General features: G+C 45.0%; 1 protein-coding gene across 2 annotated transcripts; it reads right to left on the bottom strand.

Annotated features, from left to right (window-relative positions):
- Window positions 1-15,045: 15,045 nt before the first annotated feature.
- On the bottom strand, window positions 15,046-18,637 carry GBX2 (gastrulation brain homeobox 2). 2 transcript variants are annotated; one of them, XM_038421001.2, is made up of 2 exons: window positions 17,879-18,637; window positions 15,046-16,753 (listed from the first exon to the last, which is right to left on the bottom strand). In XM_038421001.2, the coding sequence occupies exons 1-2, from the start codon at window positions 18,378-18,380 to the stop codon at window positions 16,230-16,232; spliced, it is 1,026 nt and encodes a 341-aa protein (XP_038276929.1). In that variant the 5' UTR covers window positions 18,381-18,637; the 3' UTR covers window positions 15,046-16,229. The 2 variants fall into 2 exon arrangements, with proteins under 2 accessions (XP_038276929.1, XP_043361677.1); XM_043505742.1 differs by having other exon boundaries at window positions 15,046-16,750; window positions 17,879-18,603.
- Window positions 18,638-21,391: the final 2,754 nt, after the last annotated feature.

Raw genomic sequence — 21,391 nt, 5'->3', positions numbered from 1 at the left:
GGGAGGGAGTGCTAAAGGAGAAGAGACCCCAGAAGGTGAGGCCCAACATACTGAAAGGTAGGTTGGCTTTGTGATTAAGGCACTGTGCTGGGATTCAGGAGATTGGGGCTCAAGTCCTAGCTCGGCCACAGGCTGCCTTCGTGACCTTGGCTTAATCCCTACTGCTGACACGTGCCCTTTTGTGCTTCAGTTTCCTCTCTTTAAAATGGGGATTACACTTTCCTGCCTCGCTGAGGTATCCGGAGCCTCAGCCATTAATGCTGGCAAGGGGCCCATACTACAGTGATGTGGGGAGGGAAGTCATAAAAAAGGCTCTAATGAAACATCCCAGAAGATGAGGTGGGGGGCATCTGGGGATGAAAATAACAGGTTAGGGAGGGAGGATGGAGCTGGGTGTCATACTGTGGTGATTTGTGTAATATAAATACACATGGAAGGATGCAGAGAAAAATTTATAGGGAGAAAAAATGGGGAAAAAAAGGTCATTGGCAGGAAAAAGAGACAGGCAGATAGAAAAAGAGGATCAAAACCCTTAAGCACAGAGGGACCAGATCAAAAAAGCAGAGGGAGTCTGGCTATGTCCATTATCCTGTTAGGTGCCAGAATGTTACATGCACACTGTGCTTTATCTGACATATCAAGAGACCTCATGGGACAGGATCCTCTAGGACAATGGCACTTGGGAGCCCACTGTGTCCTGCAAATTTATGTAAGATGTCCTCTCTCTGTGTAAAGAAGAGGAGAACCCTGTTTGGTCTGATGTGTATACGTTTAATAAGGGTGATTCTGGATAGTTTTTACATACTCAGGGCATGATTTTACTGTGCTCTGTGTAACTTCCCAAACATCTGCGGCCTTTCCCAGATGTGTGCTTCTCTAGCCATGCACAAGTGCAATTAGAGGATTTGCATACACACTCAGTGTGCACCCAGAGATATGCATGTGCAAATACCTGACTGTTAGGGCACTGAACACCAGCCTAGTATGATTCTGAATTCATTTAATGGATGACATGCAAGTTATCTGGGACACTGGGCTTTTGTCGCAATTGGTCCATGCATTTTAACAGGGCTGTCTCTCCTTAGTGGCATATGGAATCTAAATGACGTGACCCTTTCTCTCTCAATAGCACCATCCTCTGGTACAACACAGTACAATCTGTACCATATCCCTTGTAATTTACTGCAAGATTATTTGGCACTACCTGCAAATTTCCAGTTTCTGGTGTGACACAGCCTTTGGTACTGAAAATACAGAAGTATAATAAAGAACCTGTCAGGGAAAGCTGAGAGTTTTGGCAGCTGGTAAGGGAACAGATGGGGGTTTTGGCATCCAGGAAAGCATGGGAGGTGACACAGTTGAGGTTTTTGGTACTGGAAAATGGTTGAAGCTCTTCCTTCCCCTGTTTGGGACGGTCTGAATATGACATTATATTTTGGGAGAAGGGAGGTTTAAAAATAATTGTTCCTTAGCCCATAGCCATCTCCCTTCACTCCCACCTCCACCCCAATATCTGCCACTCCATCCAGGAGTGAAGAACATTAGCTGGGTGGCTTTGCCAAACTGATCAGCTGGGAAATCTCAGAAATGTAGGGCTGGAAGGGACCCTGAGAAGTCATCAAGTCCAGCCCCCTGAGCTGTGGCAAGACCAAGTAAACCTAGACCATCCCTGACAGGTGTTTGTCCAACTTGTTTTTAAAAGCTTCCAATGATGGGGACTCCATGATCTCCATTGGAAACCTATTCCAGAGCTTAACTACCCTGATAGGGAGCAAGTTTTTCCTAATATCTAACCCAAATCTCCCTTGCTGCAGATTAAGCTGATTTATTCTCATCCAGTCTTCAGTGGCCATGGAGAACAATTGATCCCTGTCATCTTTATAACAGCCCTTAACACAATGCAAGACTGTGATCAGGTCCCCCATCAGTCTTCTTTTGTCAAGACTAAACATACCCAGTTTTTTTAACCTTTCTTCATAGGTCAGGTTTTCTAAACTTTTAGCATTTTTGTTGCTCTCTTCTGGACTCTCTCTAATATGTTCGCATCTTTCCTAAAGTGTGCAGAATTGGACACACTGCTTCAGCTGGGGCCTCACCAGTGTCTTACATACAGCACTCCTGTTAATACATCCAGAATCGTGTTAACCATTTTTGCAGCTGCATCACACTGACAACTCATATTCAGTTTGTGGTCCACTCTAACCCGCAGATCCTTTTCAGCACAACTACCACCTAGTCAGTTTTTCCTAAATTTGTAGTTGTAAATTTGATTTTTCCTTCCTAATTCAAATACTTTGCACCTGTCTTTATTGAATTTCATCTTGTTGAATTCAGACCGATTCTTTGATTTGTCAAGGTCATTGTGAATTTTAAACCTTTCCTCCAAAGTGCTAGCAACCCCTCCCAGCTTGGTGTAATCTGCAAATTTTATACATGTACTCTCTACTCTATTATCCAAGTCATTAATTAAAATATTCACTAGTACTGGACCCAGGCCTGACCCCTTTGTGGCCCCAGTAGATGCACCCTCCCAGTTTGACAGCAAACCACTCATAACTACTCTTTGAGTACCGTCTTTCAACCAGTTGTGTACCCACCTTATGGTAATTTAATCTAGCCCACATTTCCCTAGTTTGCTTGTGAGAATGTCAAGTGGAACTGTGTCAAACGCCTTATTAGAATCAAGATATATCACATCTAATGCTTCCCCCTATCCACTAGGTCAGAAACCCTGTCACAAAAGGAAATTAAGTTGGTTTGGTGTGATTTGTTCTAGGCAAATCCATGCTGACTATTCCTTATAATCCTATTATCCTCTAGGTGCTTATAAATTCATTGTGTAGTAATTTGCTCTAGTATCTTTCCAGGTATTGAAGTTAGGCTGACTAGTCTATAGTACCCTGGGCCACCTTGGCCCCTTTTTAAAGACAGAGACTATGTTTGCCCTTCTCCAGTCTTCTGGCACCGCTCCCATGCTCCAGGAGTTCTCAAAGATAGTAGTTAATAGTTTTGACAAATAAGGCATCACCATCCATTTCGGAGCGCCAGCCCCTGATTTGGGGGGGGGGGCAGGTCAGGTCCCTCTGTGGGATGGCTTCTGGCAGCTAACTCAGACAGACTTCACAGCAATAATTACATTCACACCAGTGACGGATAGGTAAGCGGTTGACAGAGGTGAATGGGCCACTGAGGAGGAAGGACACAATGGAGCAGAACACTGGAGGACTAACCAGCAAGAGCACAATGCCTATGATTGGGGTTGGGGCATGGGGTGGGATGGAGGGAGAGCACCTGGGAGAGGAGTGCAGCTTCTGACCACCAAGGGAATCCCTTGGCCTGCTTAGGGTGTAGGAGAATCCCCGGGTCTGTTGGGGAAGACGGTGGAACCGCTGGGCCTGGGGAGCCCTGGGCCAGCAGCAGCCAGCAGTTGTGTACATCAGGTGGCAAAGACCCAAACACTGGGAGAGGACTTGCCACTGAGGAGCTGACCAGTGAAGGAGTCAAAATTTACTCCTTCCTTCTTCCTCTTTTTCTGTTCCTTTCTTTCCTTCTCTGAACTCTTAGGCTTGGTCTATGCTTAAAAGTTAGGTCGGAGAGTTACATTGGTCACGGGAGTGAAAAATCCACACCTGAGACTGGCATCGCTATGTTGACCTAAACTTCAGCATAGAGACAGTTACATTGATGGAATAATGCTTCCAATGACCTAGTTACCATCATTCGGGGGGATGGTGTTCCTGTAAATAGACAAAAGGCGAGAGAGTGAACAAGTGCAAAGAGATGACGTGACTTGCCCAAACTTACCCATCAAGTCAAAGGCAGAGTTGGAAATAGAACCCAGTTCTTTTGAGTCCCAGTCCTGTGGCCAGTCAGTCTCTGACTTCTGCCAGGACTGCCTACAAGAATATCTTTCATGATGTGCACTGAGAACATCACAGGTCGTGGAACAGTTGCCATATGGCAACTGGTGACTCGATATGAAAAGCTCTGTCTCCCATCTCCAACCTCCTCAACCACCCAGTGCCACCAACAAATGAAGAATCGAAGAGCCACAGCTACATTTTAATTGAAGAGCTTCCCACACTACAAGCAAGTACAATGGAAGCAAATAGAGGTGAGATATTATGAGAACAGAAGTAATTGTAATAGAGATGCATACAATCCCTTAGTATGTAGAATACATTAATCCTGAGGTGCACTCTAGAATGTATTTACATTCGACACTGTTACACGGATAAGCAACAGCACACAAAAGAGAGAATTCTCCAACAAGGGGTACAAAGCTGGTATAAAGGCTATAAGGTTAGTGAATAAAAAGGGGTGAGCATTGTAGAAGGTACGTATGTGGAATGAGAGGCTTGCTAGTATTGCCTTATATTTCATATGTTTTTGCATGCACAAAGAGCAACCATACACTTCTGGTGTAACATTCATTTAATTTTAGCTTAAGGAAAGACAATTATAAGAGAGAACAAAAGTCATAGAGGTTAAGGCCCAGAGGGACTACCAGATCATCTAGAAAGTAAACTCCCCATGGGTGAGAGCGCAGTGAGTGCATGTCTTGTCTTTTTGATGGTCTGCATTGATCTCAACAACAATTGGCTGACAGTCTCTGTGGTCAGAAGAGACCTTGGAGATTTAAAGGTGCAGTGCACAGAAAACAAAACCAGTTACCTAACTGAATACAGCACAGTAACCACCATTCTTTACATGGAGAATGTGTTTGGGTGCCACTAAAGCAGTTCTCTGTTGATACTGAGATTGGTTCGGTATTAAAAGACATGCTTTCCCCCCCCCTCGGTTTCCTCAGTATAACTGTGAAACCTCCTTCTGAATTGAGTTATTAGCGGGAGTAATTGGGATCACCTTACTTTACAAATGTTACTTTGCAAAATGAGTCAGGAAGACAGATCCCTCTCAACTATTATTCATTAAGGAAAGTCCTTTATAAATCCCAAATTAACAATTTCTCTTAAAGAGACTTACTATTATCCTTCTTTCGTGGCAACTTATCACAGCTTTGGAAATGTTGAAATATGAAAATAATTGAGGGGAGATGGGGAGAAGGGAGGAATATAGCAATTTTAGACCTAGGAGCAGGGCATCTGCTTAAACAAATAATGATGTGTGTTAAAAAAAGACCATTTAGCCTGATGGTTGACTGCAATGTGTTTATCAATAGATAATATTAAACTAGGAAGATAATGATGTTCACATAGCACAAGTGTATTTTTAGCAGTGAAGAAGTTATTTGTAGGTGCTTAGTGCATCATGAAAAGGAGTACTTGTGGCACCTTAGAGACTAACAAATTTATTTGAGCATAAGCTTTTGTGAGCTCATGAGCTACAGCTCACTTCATCAGATGCATCTCATGAAGTGAGCTGTAGCTCACGAAAGCTTATGCTCAAATAAATTTGTTAGTCTCTAAGGTGCCACAAATACTCCTTTTCTTTTTGCGAATACAGACTAACACGGCTACTATGCAGAAACCTGTCATAGTGCAACATGTCACTGTACAACTGCCAATGGTTTTATGAAGTTCTTTTATACCATATATTCAGGCCAAGATCATCAAAGGTAATTCCATTGATTTCAATGGAAGTTATGCACCCAAATCCCTTTGAAGCAGTGAGGATGCACTACATAGGTCTAGGAAGCCATTGTTGCTGGATCCACTAAATTACTTTACCAATTGTTGGTAATGTTCCCTATATGTTAATATAGCATTGTATTTTTGCTGAGCCACCAGGAATGTTTCATAATTTGGTCCTTTACATATATAGTAAAACTATGTTTACCCAGAATCCCTTGAATGCATCAAAGGCATTTGGAGTAACTGAATGAGTTATTGCTGAGGAGATGCACATTCTGGGGCTGTTACTAGGACTTGGATGAAAGAGTTTCAGATTAAAAGGGTTCAGATAAACAGAGCTTTACCGGACTGTATCAGTTCCATTTCCTACAACAGGAAGGAGGAACCAGCCCATTTTGCTTTAAAGATTTTTTTTTTCATTGTGATTCTTTTTTCAGGCATAGCTCTCAGACATTCTTGTTTTATTAGGTTGTATTATTGTGTTCTGTGTCACAGCTAACACAGGGTGTAAAACTCCCATTCACATTCATCTTGACTCAACTGGGAATTTTGCCTGTGTAAGGACTGTGGGAATTGGCCCCATGGAGGATCTGTGACCTCAACGTTCTAGTGTTTCAAAGTCAAACAATGGGAGGAATCCTGTTTGTCACATGTCACTGATGCCAAATCTGTCAGCTTCTCCTTTTGGTAATGAGCTGAATCGGCCAGTGGATAAACAATTATTTAATTTGCATAATTACATCACAACGTTGATATCCCTGTGTATTTTTTTTAATTGTTCCTGTTCTGAGGCTATGATGTAGTGATGCTGTCCCTGGAAATGCTTGCTGGTATGTTGCAATAGTACATTTTTTCATTGTTCTCTTTATCAATTCTAAATGGTGAAATAGCAGCAGCCGTCATCCAGAAAAACATATTGGAAAGTACAATAGCAAGTTATGGTTCTGAGGAGTGAAAGCATGTAAACCTTTGCCACCTATTATCAGGGCCCTTTCAGACAAAGCATCATGAAAAGTCATCTTTTCAAAAAAAAAAAAAAAATAATTAAAGGAAAAGCCCATATTTGAGGCAACAACCTTCAGCTGATTTTGGAGGAAGTTCATAATAACTCCACTCAAGTGATTGCAGATAAGCCATATTTGTTCATAATGTATGTTTAACTTCTACATTTATGGGTTTATGAAACAGCGATGTTGTTGTGTGTTCTGATTCATTTTTCTCTCCTTTGTCTTGCTGTGGAAAGGGAATGACGACAGACACTTTGAAATGTGTATTTACATTCTTCAATTCAATTTACTCATTGTTTATAACACTAGTCCTAAGAAGTTTATGGGAACCCTCAATTTGTCTTTTGAAGTATCTCAGTTACACTGTTTGAGAGTTGAAACTACGCCCATGGAAGTCGGTGGCAAAACTGGCATGACTGCCAATGGGACAAGGCTCAGACCTTTTGGACCCAGATCCACAAAAGGATTTAGGTACCACACTCCCATTGATTTAACTAATTCAATCATTCTGTTGGATTTAAATAAATTACCCATATTTTTCCTCACGTTTTTAGAATATGCTCTAACTTTGTGATCATTTTCCCATTGGAATGCGGGGACTAATTCCAAGCATCCGTTCCTTCACAAATGGTGGTGTGTCCTATCATGAACGAAAAGTGATGCTTCCACTGGCAATGGATAAAGTAATTCAGTGAGTTTAGTCTCTCTATCCAAATCTAAAGAAATATCATTAAACAGACATTCATTTGATGCAAATACAGTTTGTACTTCTGACATTTCCTGTAGACAAAGAGGACTGATCCCAAGTCAGTGAGAGCCTTTCCATCTATTTCACAGGGCTTTGGCTGTGGGTTCGGTTGTCAGCTTTGCCACAGATTGTGTGACCTTGGTCAAGGCACTTAGTCCTTCTCTGCCTCAATTCTCTGTCAGTTAAATGGGGATTATAATGCCTTATTTCCCCACACTTTATCTGTCCTGTCCAGTAAGATAGTAAGAGAATTCCAGCCCCACAGAATTTACAGTCTAGCACAACATGGCCGTGAGCTGGGTTGTTCTTGTGGCACAATCAATAATAATTAGGGCAGATCCTGTTCCTATTTAAACCAGTGGCAGTTTTGTCCCTCGTTTTGATGAGAGCGGCATCAGGACCTTCATCTCTGTTCTCCACTGTCCCCAGTTTCCAAGATTAAAAACGGCAACATTTTCAGGGACTGCAGTTGCACCTCCCTGGGTCCTGGGAACTATGGGTTTGGTTGTTGGTTTTTTTGGCCCTTTGATCGTACGCACCTCCAGAAATGTGCAAAACTCTGTGAATTTGTAACCGGTGCACTCGCAGGGTCACTGGGCAAATTCAGTTCTCTGTGTATGGCTATCAGCGGGATTCTTGGCCTGGTTCACCAGTGTCACCTGGGGTACCTCCATTGAAACAACGGAGCAGAGCCGGTGGAGTAACACAGAGCTGCTGCTACCTCTGTGCCATAGAATGCCAGGAAAGTGGGGGGAGGGGAGAGAGACTTGAGAGACACCTGACTCAGAACTGCCTTGGGATAATCAAACCTCCCTGTGATACCCAACTGGAAACTCAACCTTTTCCTGCAGACGTTTTTGGCTAAGATCAGCCCCAGTGCTCTGTGTGTGTGTGTGTGTGTGTGTGTGCGCGCGCGCACGCGTGCAAGTGCAAGTGTAAATCACCCGAGAAAAGTTAAGTAAGTTTGCAGAGCAAGCTGAAGGGAGGTCACTGCAGATCGATTGGCAGAGTTTAATAGGATCAGGTCAGTGTAATCCTGTTTTATCTATTGTAATTCAGGCAGCCAAGGAGACCCCAGACGAGAGGGGACTGGGCTTTAAAAAGATCAGCAGTCATACCACAAAGCCAGGGGCTGGTGCCATGACAAAAGCAGGAGAGTGGATGAAGTGGCTTGAAATAAATAGATTAGAGTTCTCTCTATGGCAGAGGCTCAGCGGGGAAAAAAAGAGCAACCCAGGGCCATGCAGACTCGGTTCTCTAATGCCCAGTTTGCCCTTGCATGGCCCTTCCTCTTTTTCCAGGGCCGGGCTGCGCTTGTGGAAGCCCGGTGATTTTCTGAGAGGGAGGGAGAGGGGCAGGATTGTCCCCCTCTGCAACAGACACCAGGACTAAACGTAATATTGATTGGCAAGGCAAGCCAGAGAGAACAGAGAATCATTTAATTGAAGATCAGAAGGAAACATTCTGAATGGCTGCATCAAAAGGCAAAATGAAAGTATATGCCTCCCTCCTAAATTCGGTGGTGGTCTCTCTCTCTCTCTCTCTCTCTCACACACACACAGAGAGAGAGAGTTTGCCCCGAGGCTATTGTTATAGGTGCTGGGGTCCGTGCATGGAGGGAAGGACGTGCAAACATCTCACTGCTTGGTGAGAATCTATCACCCTTATTTATTACACTTCTCCTGCCCTTGAATGATAGCGCCACGTGAGTTTCCTCAGAGCCCAAACGCAAATAGCCACTGTCTGCTCAAGAAGCTACTGTACACCTGGGGGGCGGGAGGAAACCTGCATTCAGCAGAGCAGCCAAAGCTCTAAAACCAATGCAAATTCCAGAGGTGTCTGAGGCTCCAAACTGAAATTCCTGAAGTCCTTGTCTCGGCTTGCGTGAGTGCAGAATTCACGGGTGTTTCGAAGCAGACACGAATATACCTATGACCTTAATGACTGCGCCACACAAGGCAGATCGAAACAAGCAACAACACAAAGACACTTTTGCTTTTGTAAACGCATGAGGGTAGGAAGAGATGCTGCAAACTGTGGCGCGCAGCTGGGAGTCTAGCAACAGATTAAATGAATAGTGGTCATCTAGGCATTTGGAAAACAATCTGTTGGCTCCATTTCTGTGTATGCCGGAGTTATCTGATCGAGAGTGGGGTGGGGGTGTAGTGCTCGTGGTCTAAGTACCTGGCTTAGTGCTTCCGAATTTGCTGGCCTCTCTGTTGTGCACCAGAGTCTGGATTTAGACTCTGTTTGTAATTGCTCTTTGCCAGTGGTGGTTCTGTCTCGTGCGGCTAACACTTTCTCCCAGGGTAGGAAGATGATGCAAGCAAGAGTAGCCCATCACCTGTCCAAGGGGTGCGCTGGGACTTGCCCGCCTGCACTACGCAGCTTGACGGTCACAGCTGCAACTTCCGATGGCGGTGCCTAAGGGGCCGTTCAGTGACATCTGGCAGATGGCATTCTCCAGTGAGCCCCTGCTCCGCCCCTACACAGGTCAGCGTCTCTGGCGCCTCGCCCCCCAGCTGGAGGGCATGCAAGCAGCTGTCTCCATGGCCAACGCCGAGGCCTCTCGAGGTGGCCAGCAGAGGGCGGTGGTGTCCGGTGCAGTCTGCTGTGACATTTGGGGATGGCACTTAGTGGCCTGGAAGTTAAGGCCACTTTCTGAAATCAGTCCCTTAGTCCAGTCCAGGTGTTTGAGAGAAGGAGGTTTGTGCCTGAATTGCCTGAGTTGAGAGATGGGAAGTAGGAGGGTCAAGACCCAAGTAAGAGAGTTGGGTGCTTGCATGTAATTAGAGGCCACCCCAGGCTGGATAGGATTTGGCAAACCACTAAGGCTGCTTCTCCCCGGCCCTGGCCCATGCCAAAATATTGGCTTTGCAAAATGGGTGCGATCACCAGCAGGCACCGTGACCTTTAGCAAGAGAGAACGAGGTGAAAGTCAACACCGATTTGTGTGTGTGTGTTTCTGAACGGTTAAAATGGGCAATCAATTTTTATGATGTAATTTATAATTCATACAGGTTGTCTTCATACATATGGTGTTGCTTTTGTGTGTCAGTGTTTCAGGTACTTTATTACGGTGACAGTATGATTTGCATTCATGTTCAGTTAGCCTGCTCATATTTCTCTGGTTTACACCATAAGGGCCGAATTATGAAGATTGATCTCGCTGGCGATGTTTGCTACATCCCCGTAGAGACATAGATAAGGGTGGCTCGGTCCAGATCTTGCTATCCGATCACTGTTTACCCGGCATTTTAAAAGTGCTGATATATAATCACACCAGTTCTTATTCTTAAATGCAATACCATGTGTCCTCTCTCTTCATTTTAGTGACTGCTGTTTGACCAAATTACTCAGTCTGCCTAGAGATCCACAAACTTTCTCTCGAAATATTCCTCACGATAATATTAGCTCAGCCCCAGGGGAGGATTTTGGATATTTCCAGGTTTTTTTTTTAATCGATATAAAGTAATTGTTATATTGACATAAAATTAATCTTTTTTAAATTTAAAGGAATTTGATTTCAAACACCTGATTTCGTAGGGGGACAATGATCACTTTCCACACTGCTCTTTCTTGGGAAAAGGCATAAGAATGCCAAGCTTGGTTCAGTTTACTTCTGTTTTGGCCCTTATGTGCCATTGCTTCGCGTGGGTTTCTGTCCGTGCTGCTCTAACCTTTCTGTCTGGCCACCGGTTATTAGCAAACATTTCTTTCAAATCTCCAACCTATTGCGTTGTCCGGTGAAGGCCAGTCGGTTTACTTTCCCCCACTGCCTGAGAAGACAATCGGCGACAGATAATAATAAATTAATTGCGAAAGCATAATCTCCCCTCCTACACGCCACCTTTGCTGGGGTCTGGGATAATAAATTCATCCCGCGTTTGCAATGGAAAGCGAACAGTTCTACTTTTATCTCAATGCTTCAGCACAAAGGGACTTTTGTAAATTGCAGGATGGCTAAGCAATCTGCATCCTTCTGACAGAGATCACTGGCAGACCCCTGGGGCAGTTAAAAAGGTACAATGCTGAGTATTGCCAATCACAGCTGAAATAATTAAACCAATTAAGTCAATACAAACAGAAACAAGATGGAAGAGAGGTCTGACCCTTCGGAAGGGGGAGGTGTCTCGACTTCTTAGAACAGATGTGTTTGCCCCAGAGACATATGTGTAGTGGTAAATTGCATGCAATATAGGGAATAGCATGATGCGTTTACAATAATACAACATGTAATGATGGTCATCAAAGCTATAAAAACACAAGTGGGAAACGCAGTCAATGGGGAACCTAAAGATCACCACCAAGAAGAGATGGGAGGTCATGTTAATAATAATAATTAATAATAAAAAATCCAAACCTGCGGGCTCAAGGACTAAAGAAATAGCTGTGGTGTGCAGGAGTATTAAACCCAAACTGGACACAAGGATTGGAGTGGTAGCAGGCCCACTACGCAACCCTTTCTGATCACTGGGAAAACGTTAGTACCTTTCCTTTTGAAATGACACCTCTAACAGAACACCGGTTAGCCCTTTCTCCTGCTTTCCTGACATCAGTGCAATGAAAGTTGCTAAGTTTAAACACACTTTGCTTGTCAGTTAAGCACAGCTTTAGCGTGGCAAAAAGCCTAGCCTCTTCTGATAGCTTTGTTTTAGGTGCCTCCTGTGTGTGTGTGGTAGTGGTGGTGGGGAGTATTTTCTACCAAAATAATCTTTCCCCCCCCCCATCGTTTTCCCAATGAGATGATTATAAAGACCAGGAGTATATTTAAAATGAATGTATCTGATCTAATAGAATAGCATCACACCAAGAAATGAGAGGGATTGTTTGTATGAGACTTAGTGGTAAATTTACTTTTTGGGAAAAAAATCTAATATTTTATAATAAAGTGTCAAATAAGAGGGCCAGGTGAGCTGCGAATGGGTTGGAGAAAACTCCCGACTTTGGACTGGTCAGCTTGGGCCCAGATTTCTGTTCTTTGAGGGAGGCATTGTAATGATTTGATCTGCAGATGTAACTGGAATTTATTGTAACAACAAATATAGTGATGTCAAACCCCAGCCTTGGATTAAAGCAGGCAGCCAAAGGGGAAGTGGATTAATTTCAAACAGTATCACAGGCTAGTGCCTATTAGGACGAGCTATTCTTCAGGCCCCCCCATCGGAATTAATCATTGGGAGTTAATTTGAAGCTCAGACAAGTTGCTGTTAATTTAGTGCAGGGAGGATGGGATGGAATAAAAAGCTGAGGTGCTGGCCAAGCCTCCTGGGTCTCATTAATCAGCGAGCTGAGACGGCCTGGCTTGATTACAATTTGCAAAAAAATTCATTAGAGTCTGGGCGATTGACAATTTTTCTCTCTGCCTGTGATCTGACTCATTAGGCAGCCAAATGAAAGCCATGATCGTGGTGATGATGACAGCTATCAACCCCCCTCACTTGTTTATCTTCTTTTCTTCTGTCCCTGTTTCCACTTCAGGGCACCTCAAGCCCTCTATCTCCCTTTCTCTCACACATACTTTGCAGCTATTTTATTTGGGTGGGGGCAAAAAAACCTTGATTGGTAAGTAACTTTGATAAGCATTTGGCAGCTGCGTACTTTTATTGTATTTACTGTCGCGTGTGTCTCTCCCCTCCCAGCCCCCTTGGCGGAAAAGGGGTAAAGAACAGCTGTTCTTTGCTCAAATGAAATCCTCCCAGCTCTGGAGCGGTGTAACTGACCCCAATCCAAAGCGCTCGCGTCATTCTCGCATTCCTCCCGGCTAAGGACGGCTGGAAAACTTCTTAAGTAACTTGAACTTCTATTTTCAGGGTTTTTTAAGAAGGGACAAACGGTAGCCACATAAGTGCCTGCGTTTCCCTTTGTAGACTAAAGATTGCACAGTAGTGCTTCTGGCATCGCTTAAAAATACATAGAGATCGTGTATTGAAAATGTAGGGTTTGTCATGGGGCTACGCATTTTTATACTTTTTATACTACTTTTATACTTTTTACTTCTCCAGGGGGTGCAGTTAGCTCATACGTTTCTCTGCTTGATTTGGGTGTGTTTGTGTTTGACAATTGTATGGGGGCTGCACCTGGGTTGTATATATAGCCACACATATAGAATCCCCACGCTCAAAATTCCATGCAGACATACACCAGGTATGCGTGTAATGAGCACAGGTAGGTGATAGCAGTTACTTTTCTTCTGCATTTTATTCCCGTAAAACAACCCACACCTATGTGATACACCACACACAGTCACACTTTATTCCTTCAATGCCTCTGCGGCTATAAATTGTTTTCTATGGGGTGTGATTCAGGTCAAAGCCTCTGTATCAATAGATTTTTTTTTTTTAAAGGACCAGTCATTATCTGCTGGTGCTGAAATATTTGGCCTTGTCCTTTCAGTGGCCATGATTCAAATGTAGGCTATCTATTCATGACCCTCTCCTATCATTCTCTTTTAATCCATCTAGGCCGTTTATCAGTCATTATAAATAATATAGTCCTAGTGCAAAAGGGGAAAAAATCGATGTTGATCAGGCTACTTACTTGGAATATTTTTAGGACAGTTTAGGAGGGAAACCACACACAAGATGCTGTGTCCTTACAAAGCTTCATTTCCAGACCGTTCTAATGCAATTTAAACCCCAGCATTAAAAAAAAATGATGAAGTGCAACTGATATAAATTATGTCAATATTGGTATTGACCTTCTGGAACATTTGATTTACTCACTGAAGCTTAAACTAGAAGTCTCAGCGCTATCTGCATAGCAAATTGCTCCTTGCAGCTCTCCTTAATTGTCCACTTTCACAGCCAGTTAGGAGCTGGCTGCTTTTTTTTTTTTTGGTTTGTTTTTAATTTTATTTAGCAAATTAAGGCTTTTAATTCCTGTCTTTCTAGTTGTAGATCGCCTCTGTCCCTGATGCCCACAGTAGATGCTTGCTAGGCGAGCGATAGAGACAATATTTTTGTTTAAATATCTGTGGGAGGAAAGGTAGTATTTAGCGTTCAACGATTGTTAATAATCAGTCTTTTTGTTAGCAAACAAGCTTTCGATAGAAGGGGGCGGGGAAGAGTAGACAATCAAATATATGTTTCAACCGTTGATGTGTATGCTCATAACCAGGCGGAAACAAGTTCTGGTCTCCTAATCCCATGATCATGTGGAAAAGAAAAATTCCCCATTTCGATGGGTTTATTTTGGCTGCGCTTTTAGCGGAATATTGTCATTTTTGTCATGTAGTTACAGATTATTGCTTTGTGCGCATACCAATTAGTGTGGCATCAGGACAACTTTGGGGGGAACAAGGGGCTTTGCTTTTAAATATCACTAAAGACCCTCCACAGTTCTGACAACTTTCCGGGTTGCAGTTTTTCTTCCTCCTACTCAGACAGATCGTAGGCAGCGAATAGATACTGATTTAGCCTTGTTAATTTCCTAGAGCGTTAATCAGATACAGCGCGGCAGCTCAGATAACAATACAAAGTCAGTCCCACTTGCAAGATTTCAGAGTAGCAGCCGTGTTAGTCTGCATTCGCAAAAAGAAAAGGAGGACTTGTGGCACCTTAGAGACTAACACATTTATTAGAGCATAAGCTTTCGTGAGCTACAGCATCCGATGAAGTGAGCTGTAGCTCACGAAAGCTTATGCTTAAATAAATTTGTTAGTCTCTAAGGTGCCTCAAGTACTCCTTTTCCACTTGCAAGAGTAAACTGCCTGCATCTCCCTCATTGTCTGACACTCCACAGTAACCCTGCGCACGACTGGAGCAGAAGTAAAATCAGAACAGTTCATTGACTGACTTTTCAGTACTGGCTGGTTTTAAAGCGCCAGGTAATGCGGTGCACGGGTGGGTGTGTGTTGAATATTTACGGAGGGGGCGTAAGACCTGTCTGATCCTTTTCAATTCAAGGTACCTAGAATCACAGGCATGGCTACCGTATTCCCTTCTGGTCAGCTCCCTCCTAGACTAGGCTCTGCAATGCCAACCTGTTTCTATAACATCCTTTTCAGCAGGGTTTTGTTTACAGTTTATTACAGATGAAATTCGCTTCCATAAACTCAGCTATCACCTTGGTGGCAAGCTCTCCCTTCCCCCAGAGTTAAACTTTAGGTATTTTGCGAAATGTTTCCTATTGACAATAAACCTCACCTTTAAGAGGCAGAGGACCCATACCTAAAATGATACTCTCCTAGGAGGGAAAATGCTCCCACTATCACACAAGAAATTCGGTACAGAAATCGGTTGGGGTTTTTTTTTCTTTTTCGCTTTTGATTTTGTTTATTCACAAGACTGAGTTTTTTTTAAATTTCATAACTTATCAGGAAAAAGCTACATTGAAATAAATTAAACACAATAGAGAGGATCGTGCTTTTCAAACATGGCTTAGTAGAATATGCAACCAAATCGACAGAAAGCCAGGCAAAAATAAAATAAAATAATTCACCCAAATGTCTGCCACTCAGCCAACCCAAAAAAGGGAAAACAAACCTCTTAGTTTTGTTTCATTTTTACCTTTCAAAACGGTAAGGAACAAAACCCCAAAGATGGGTAATAGGCATTGCAGTTTTTGTTGTTGTTCTTCTGGAATGTCAGAATTCATGTCACTGGTTATTTGGTCCCAAAAAAGTCAAAACTCTGCAGCTGACATCCAGCACTTTATACACAAGGTAGGACAGTATCATAAATATTTATTAAGTCTCTTCAAGGGTTTGATATTCCCGATCCAAAACAAAACACAGGTTTTAAGCCTCTTAATAGATTCTTGCTTTACTTGATATGTCGAAAGGTTCAGATTAAAGTTTGTGTGTGTTTGTTTTTAAGCCGATTTCGAAACATTGATCAAAACTTTTGGATGGGGGGGAAAAGGGTAGTGGAAAATGTATCAGGGTCTGGCTTGTTCCAGCTGCTGGTGCTGACTTCTGATGGCAAATCTGCTGACATGGACGGGGATGGGTACCACGATCTTGGGGTTTCTGGATGGTTCTCCTGTCTTCGAGTTAGCATTGCCGGCTTTCACCCTTTTCCACTTGGCTCTTCTGTTCTGGAACCAGATTTTGACCTGCACTTCACTGAGTTTGAGGGCGTGAGCGATCTGGGATCTCTCTGTCAGAGACAGATACTTTTTGCAATGAAATTCCTTTTCCAACTCTAGCAGCTGCTCGCTGGTAAAGGCTGTTCTCCTGCGCCTGTTTTTGCCAGTGGATGTGGTGGTGTTTGAGTTATTTGTGCTCTGGGTGTTTTCTTCTAGTGCGTTGCCAGAGTCCTCTTCTTTATGAGCGGCTTGGCTTGTGATATTGTCATCAGAGCTATAATCTAGATCGCTGTCCACCGAGAAACTTTCCTCTTTGCCTTTAGAGTCGTCTTCCGCTTTGGAATCATCTGTGGCCTGAGCCCGGCCAGCCCCTCCTGAAAGCAAAGCAAAGCAAAGGCATCTGCAGCCGTCCCAGAACACTGTCCAGCATAAATTTTAGCTCTTCTGAATTAAATCCTCCTCGATTTATGTCTCTCTATTTATACAGGGGAGGAAGATCTATTCGGGTTTGATGAAAGCAAGCGGGATTATAGGGAGGAAAGAGAAAACCGATCTTGGCAGACACAGAGTAACATTTCGGGACATATAGCTGTTTCCTTTAGACTGAATTGCTCACTGCCCGTTTCAACACTTCTCCCCGGCCGATATTTTCTCATCATTTGTTGGAATAGCAGCCACCATCCCCCACAGCCTCGCACCAAGCCGATTTATGAAATGTTACCTTCTGTCACAACACAAGATTGAAGAGACGGTTCTCTGCATGCAGCTACTGGTAGCCATGTATATTTCACTGCCCAATATTTTTGTAACAGTGGGAGGAAAATGGAGGACGGGTCCTTTACCTCTCAAAAAACGGAGAAAGGGAAACTTAATTTGTTTGGGAAGTACTTAAACTTTTCCTCTTTGGATAGCACTGTGAACAACGGGAAGAAAGTGTTTGAACCGAGATTAGTTCTCTCTGGAAAAGACATCTTTCCCCGGAAGGATTAAATATTTCGGAGATGATTCTTTCCTGCGTGCGATTTTTTTTTTTTTTAAGACGCTTACAATCAATTGTAAAATCCAGCTGGCCTCTTGCAGCACAGCCAGCGCTGTTATAAATAGCGATTAGACAGAAGGTAGTAATTACATGTGACATAGATTTTAAGTTTTCAGGTTGATAAGGTTGCGCTTTGCAGTGTTATAGCTCATCAACCCTTGTCGGGTGCATTCCTTGGGAAAGGATGTGTGGGATTCACCGCCTCCCCCAGGATTTGAGTTGGGGAGAGGGGTTTAGTGCCTAGTAAAAAGTAGCTGGAGATCACCCATTTCGATGGCATGGAATTGCTCAATTTGTGAAATTGACAGGGGTAGGTTATGGGACACACACACACACACACACACACAATCTGTCCTTATCCCCTGGCACCAACCCTTCCCCCCCCCCACCCCGGCTTCCCTGACAGGGAGTAAAAAACTTGCTCTAAGTGCGCGCCCCGAAGAGTCGTTTGGCCACTCACCCAGGGAAGCCTGCGCGGCCTCTGCGGCGGCGAACGACAGCAGGGAGCTCTCCTTGCCCGGGAAGGGCTTCCCCTCCTCGCTCTCCTGCGGGATCCCTTCGCCCTTGTCGAAGCTGCCCGGGAGAGCTTGCGGGGCAAACTTCCGGGCCGCCTCCTGGTGCTGCGGGGAAGCGGAGAAGGTGCTGGGCAGCGTGGCCATGAGCGTGGAGGTGAGCGCCATCCCTTGGGCCAGGCTGGAGCAGAAGCCGGGGGGCAGGCTGGGGATTGGGTGGTGGGGGTGGGAGGGCGGCAGGGCGGGCTGCAGCGAGGCTTGAGGGAGGGTCGGCGGGGGCGGGGGCAAGACCACCGGCCGGTAGGGCATGAACATGGGGTAGCCGGCGTAGACGAAGTGGCCCGGGCTGGGCTGGGGCGGGCTGCCTATGAGAGAGTCTATGCTGAAGGCCGTGCTGCTGCCCAAGGGGCGCTGCATCATCATGAGGGAGGACCGGGAGGCTGCGCTCATAGAGCTGCGGGGGAGCGGAGACGGCGGAGCAGCCAGGCAGGAGCAGGCGGCCAGTGAGCCGGGGGGGGTGCAGGGCAGAGAGCCCGGGCTTCAAGCCGGGTCCCCTCCGGTGCAGCTGGGGGGCATCCCCTCGCCGGCTCCTGGGGCCCCGCGGGGCGGCGGGCAGAGGCGGCCGGGCAGAGGCTGCGCGCGGCTCTCTCCGGGCGCCGGCAGCACCTTTAAATTGCGCTCTCCTCTCCCGTCCGCCTCGTGCCGGCGGCCGGCCCGCTCCCCGCCTCACGTGGGCGCCCGCCCGGCCGCCCATTGGCCGGGGCCGGGGGAGGGGGCGGGGCCGGAGGGGGCCTCGGCCCCGCCCCCTCCCCCTCCCCCTCCCCGCCGGAGCTGGGCTCGGGGGGCGCTGAGGGCGAAGGCCGCGGCCGGCGCGTCCCGGGCAAACTTGTGCAAAGCCCCCTTAAAGGGGCCACGCTCCGCCCGCCCCATTCGCTCGGGGCTCGGCGCTGCGCGGGCCAGCGAGCGCAAGTCTCCCTTTCCCCCCGCCCGAGGCTGAGCCCGTCCCTGGATGCCGCTGCGGTTTGGGGCGGTTTCTTTCAGCGGGGGGCGGGATACATCCCGCATGGTTTGCACGGCGGGGTTTCCTCCTCCCACTAACTCGCTGTGCTCCCTTGTTCGCGGAGAACAGCCCCGCTCCGGGGGTCGGTTGGGTGGGGGGGGGGGGGGGTTTGTTTTAAATTCCTCCTGGTCTTGTGAAACCCTAAGACACTTTCCCCGTGCACGTACCCACGGCCGCGGTAATTACGGTAATAAAGGGAGAGGCTGTTGGGGTTTTTTCACTGTGGTCGGTCCTCAGGGAGAAGTGGGGGGCTTGAAATGGTCGCCTGATTGTGGAGCTGGAGCCTGATGGAGGCTTTGCGATGTTTGTTCAAATAAAAGCCCCCTTTGGAAAATATGCACGAACTAAATGATCTCTTCTTTTCTTTTCTTTTTTTTTTTTTTTAAAAAAAGGACAGTAGGTCCGCTTAGTCAGAAGGAAAAGGAAGATTTAATAATGAGGAGCTGTAGCCCCTACAGGCATAAAACTGTCTTTCACTGGGCTGATTTTCTGTGATTAAAAGGTTATCGAAAGCTGATTTCTCTCTCTCTCTTAAAACTAAGATTAAAGATTCCACGGGAACCTAAGCGGGGGAAAATACAAGCCAAACAGATCTAAGGAACAGATCCCCACTGATTTACCAGTGTTTTGCTGTTCCGTTTTAACAGCTGCAATAGGACAGAAGCTGGGGGCGGGGGGGAAGGGGGAGGATATCATCCTTTTGAAACATTAACCGAGATAGTGATCAGAGAGATGGGTGCTGTTACCCTAGTGATGGGAGTCTTTTTACATGTACATTTAATTGGAAGATAAAGGCAAATCGATATTTATGAATGTATCGATCCAACTCTTTGCAAATCTCTCTCTTTTTCTCTCCCAGACTCCTAACTCTATGGCACACTAGGGAATATCTTAATCCCAGGATAATTTTTCCAGCGAGGTTACCTGATGGGGGGAAATCCACTTTGCAGCACACCAAATTGTAATGCCGCAGACTTTATCCTGAAGGGGGGACACAAACATCCCCCAGCACATTTTAAAGACATCTGGTAAGTGTACCCGGAGAGCCATCCGAATGCCTGTATATTTGGAGGGAATCCATTAGAGCACCATGTATATTTACATCAATTCGTTATGGGTGCACAGGCAGAAGGGACATGACTCTGTGGGTAGCAGTAGACAATTACATTTCACATGAAAAACTACTTCAGAATCTACGGATGTCACCTGTGTCAAAATCCAGATAGAAACTCTGAAGCCCGGAGGATGTTAAATAATCCCACTCATTGAAATACCACAGCAATTCACTCATTTACAGGCGTTTCAAAATGGTTAAGACAGACCCTTAATCTTTCTGAAAGTTGTTTGGTTTATCTTGCTCTGGCACTTGTCACAGATGTGCCCATCAGTTGATTTTGAAATCGCCAGGCAAGCAAATATTTCCAATCAATCAAGAAACAAACATCAGAAATCCTACTTTCAAATACCATGGTGGGAACTTTCGATGTCTGGGGGAAATAGCCATCATTCTGTATTTAAATGCACTCACCAAACGATTTAAAACCCCTCCAAGTACCTCCACATTTGGAATATTTTTATGGCATATTATTTGCATCTATAAAGTGCTACTGGAGATATCGACTGCAGAGGGCTTGTTGTATAGGGATTCCGGCATAGTTCCATCAATGGGCGTTTTTATTTACTGGTGTGCTTTTCCTAAAATGCAAAAGTAATATTTTCTCATTTAACGTTTAACTGCTTAGAAAAGGACTGTACGTGTCATAAAAGTATCCTTGAGTTTTGTAGTGATTAACAAGATCGATCCCAGACACCTTAAACTATCTGCAATGCGTTTAAAGCTTGAGGACTGCAGATAACAAAATCCTTTACAGTTTTTAGTCTGCTTCTCGGACAGATTAACCAGTATCTATCTATCTATCTATCTATCTATCTATCTATCTAAATAATTAGCAGAGGGCCCCAGTTTATTCTTCTCATGCTCTGAATGCAAGCCAATTTGCATATATTCCTTTGCAACTTCGATCCGCAGAGGAAGAGCAAAAATCATTTCAGGAAAGCCACTGCAGCTTCACAACCAGGCACAAGTTTAGCTCCTTTGGTAAAAGCAAGCACTCTGCCCGTAAGTAAAGTTTACAACCTACTAGGTCATGAAAAGGCTCCTGACACCAATTTTAGACCGGGTAGAGGCCAGTATTAGTCAGCATCCCGGGCATCAGCTCAGAAGTCTCTATAGCAACGCTAGATTTTGTTTATTTCAGCGTGCACATTCTTGCATGTAGGTGTGTAGTGCCTGGAGTTAACGGCATTTAAGTGGCTGGTTTATAGCTGAACACAAGCAGGGAGAGGGAACTTTAATGTGGATTCCTGTAATTTTCGGTGGAGGAAGCGCCCACCTGGTCGT

Source organism: Dermochelys coriacea, chromosome 11 (genome assembly GCF_009764565.3).
Source record: "Dermochelys coriacea isolate rDerCor1 chromosome 11, rDerCor1.pri.v4, whole genome shotgun sequence".
NCBI lineage: Eukaryota > Metazoa > Chordata > Testudines > Dermochelyidae > Dermochelys > Dermochelys coriacea.
Note: the sequence above shows the minus strand (reverse complement) of the source record. Positions and strands in the feature narration are given on the sequence as shown.

What these genes read in the sequence shown, in the direction of transcription:
- GBX2 (XM_038421001.2), bottom strand. Translation starts at nt 18,380, where the DNA reads ATGAGCGCAGCCTCCCGGTCCTCCCTCATGATGATGCAGCGCCCCTTG. An exon ending in GGCCGCGCAGGCTTCCCTGG is followed by an intron (nt 16,754 to 17,878) that starts GTGAGTGGCCAA and finishes CTTTGCTTTCAG; the next exon opens with GAGGGGCTGGCCGGGCTCAG.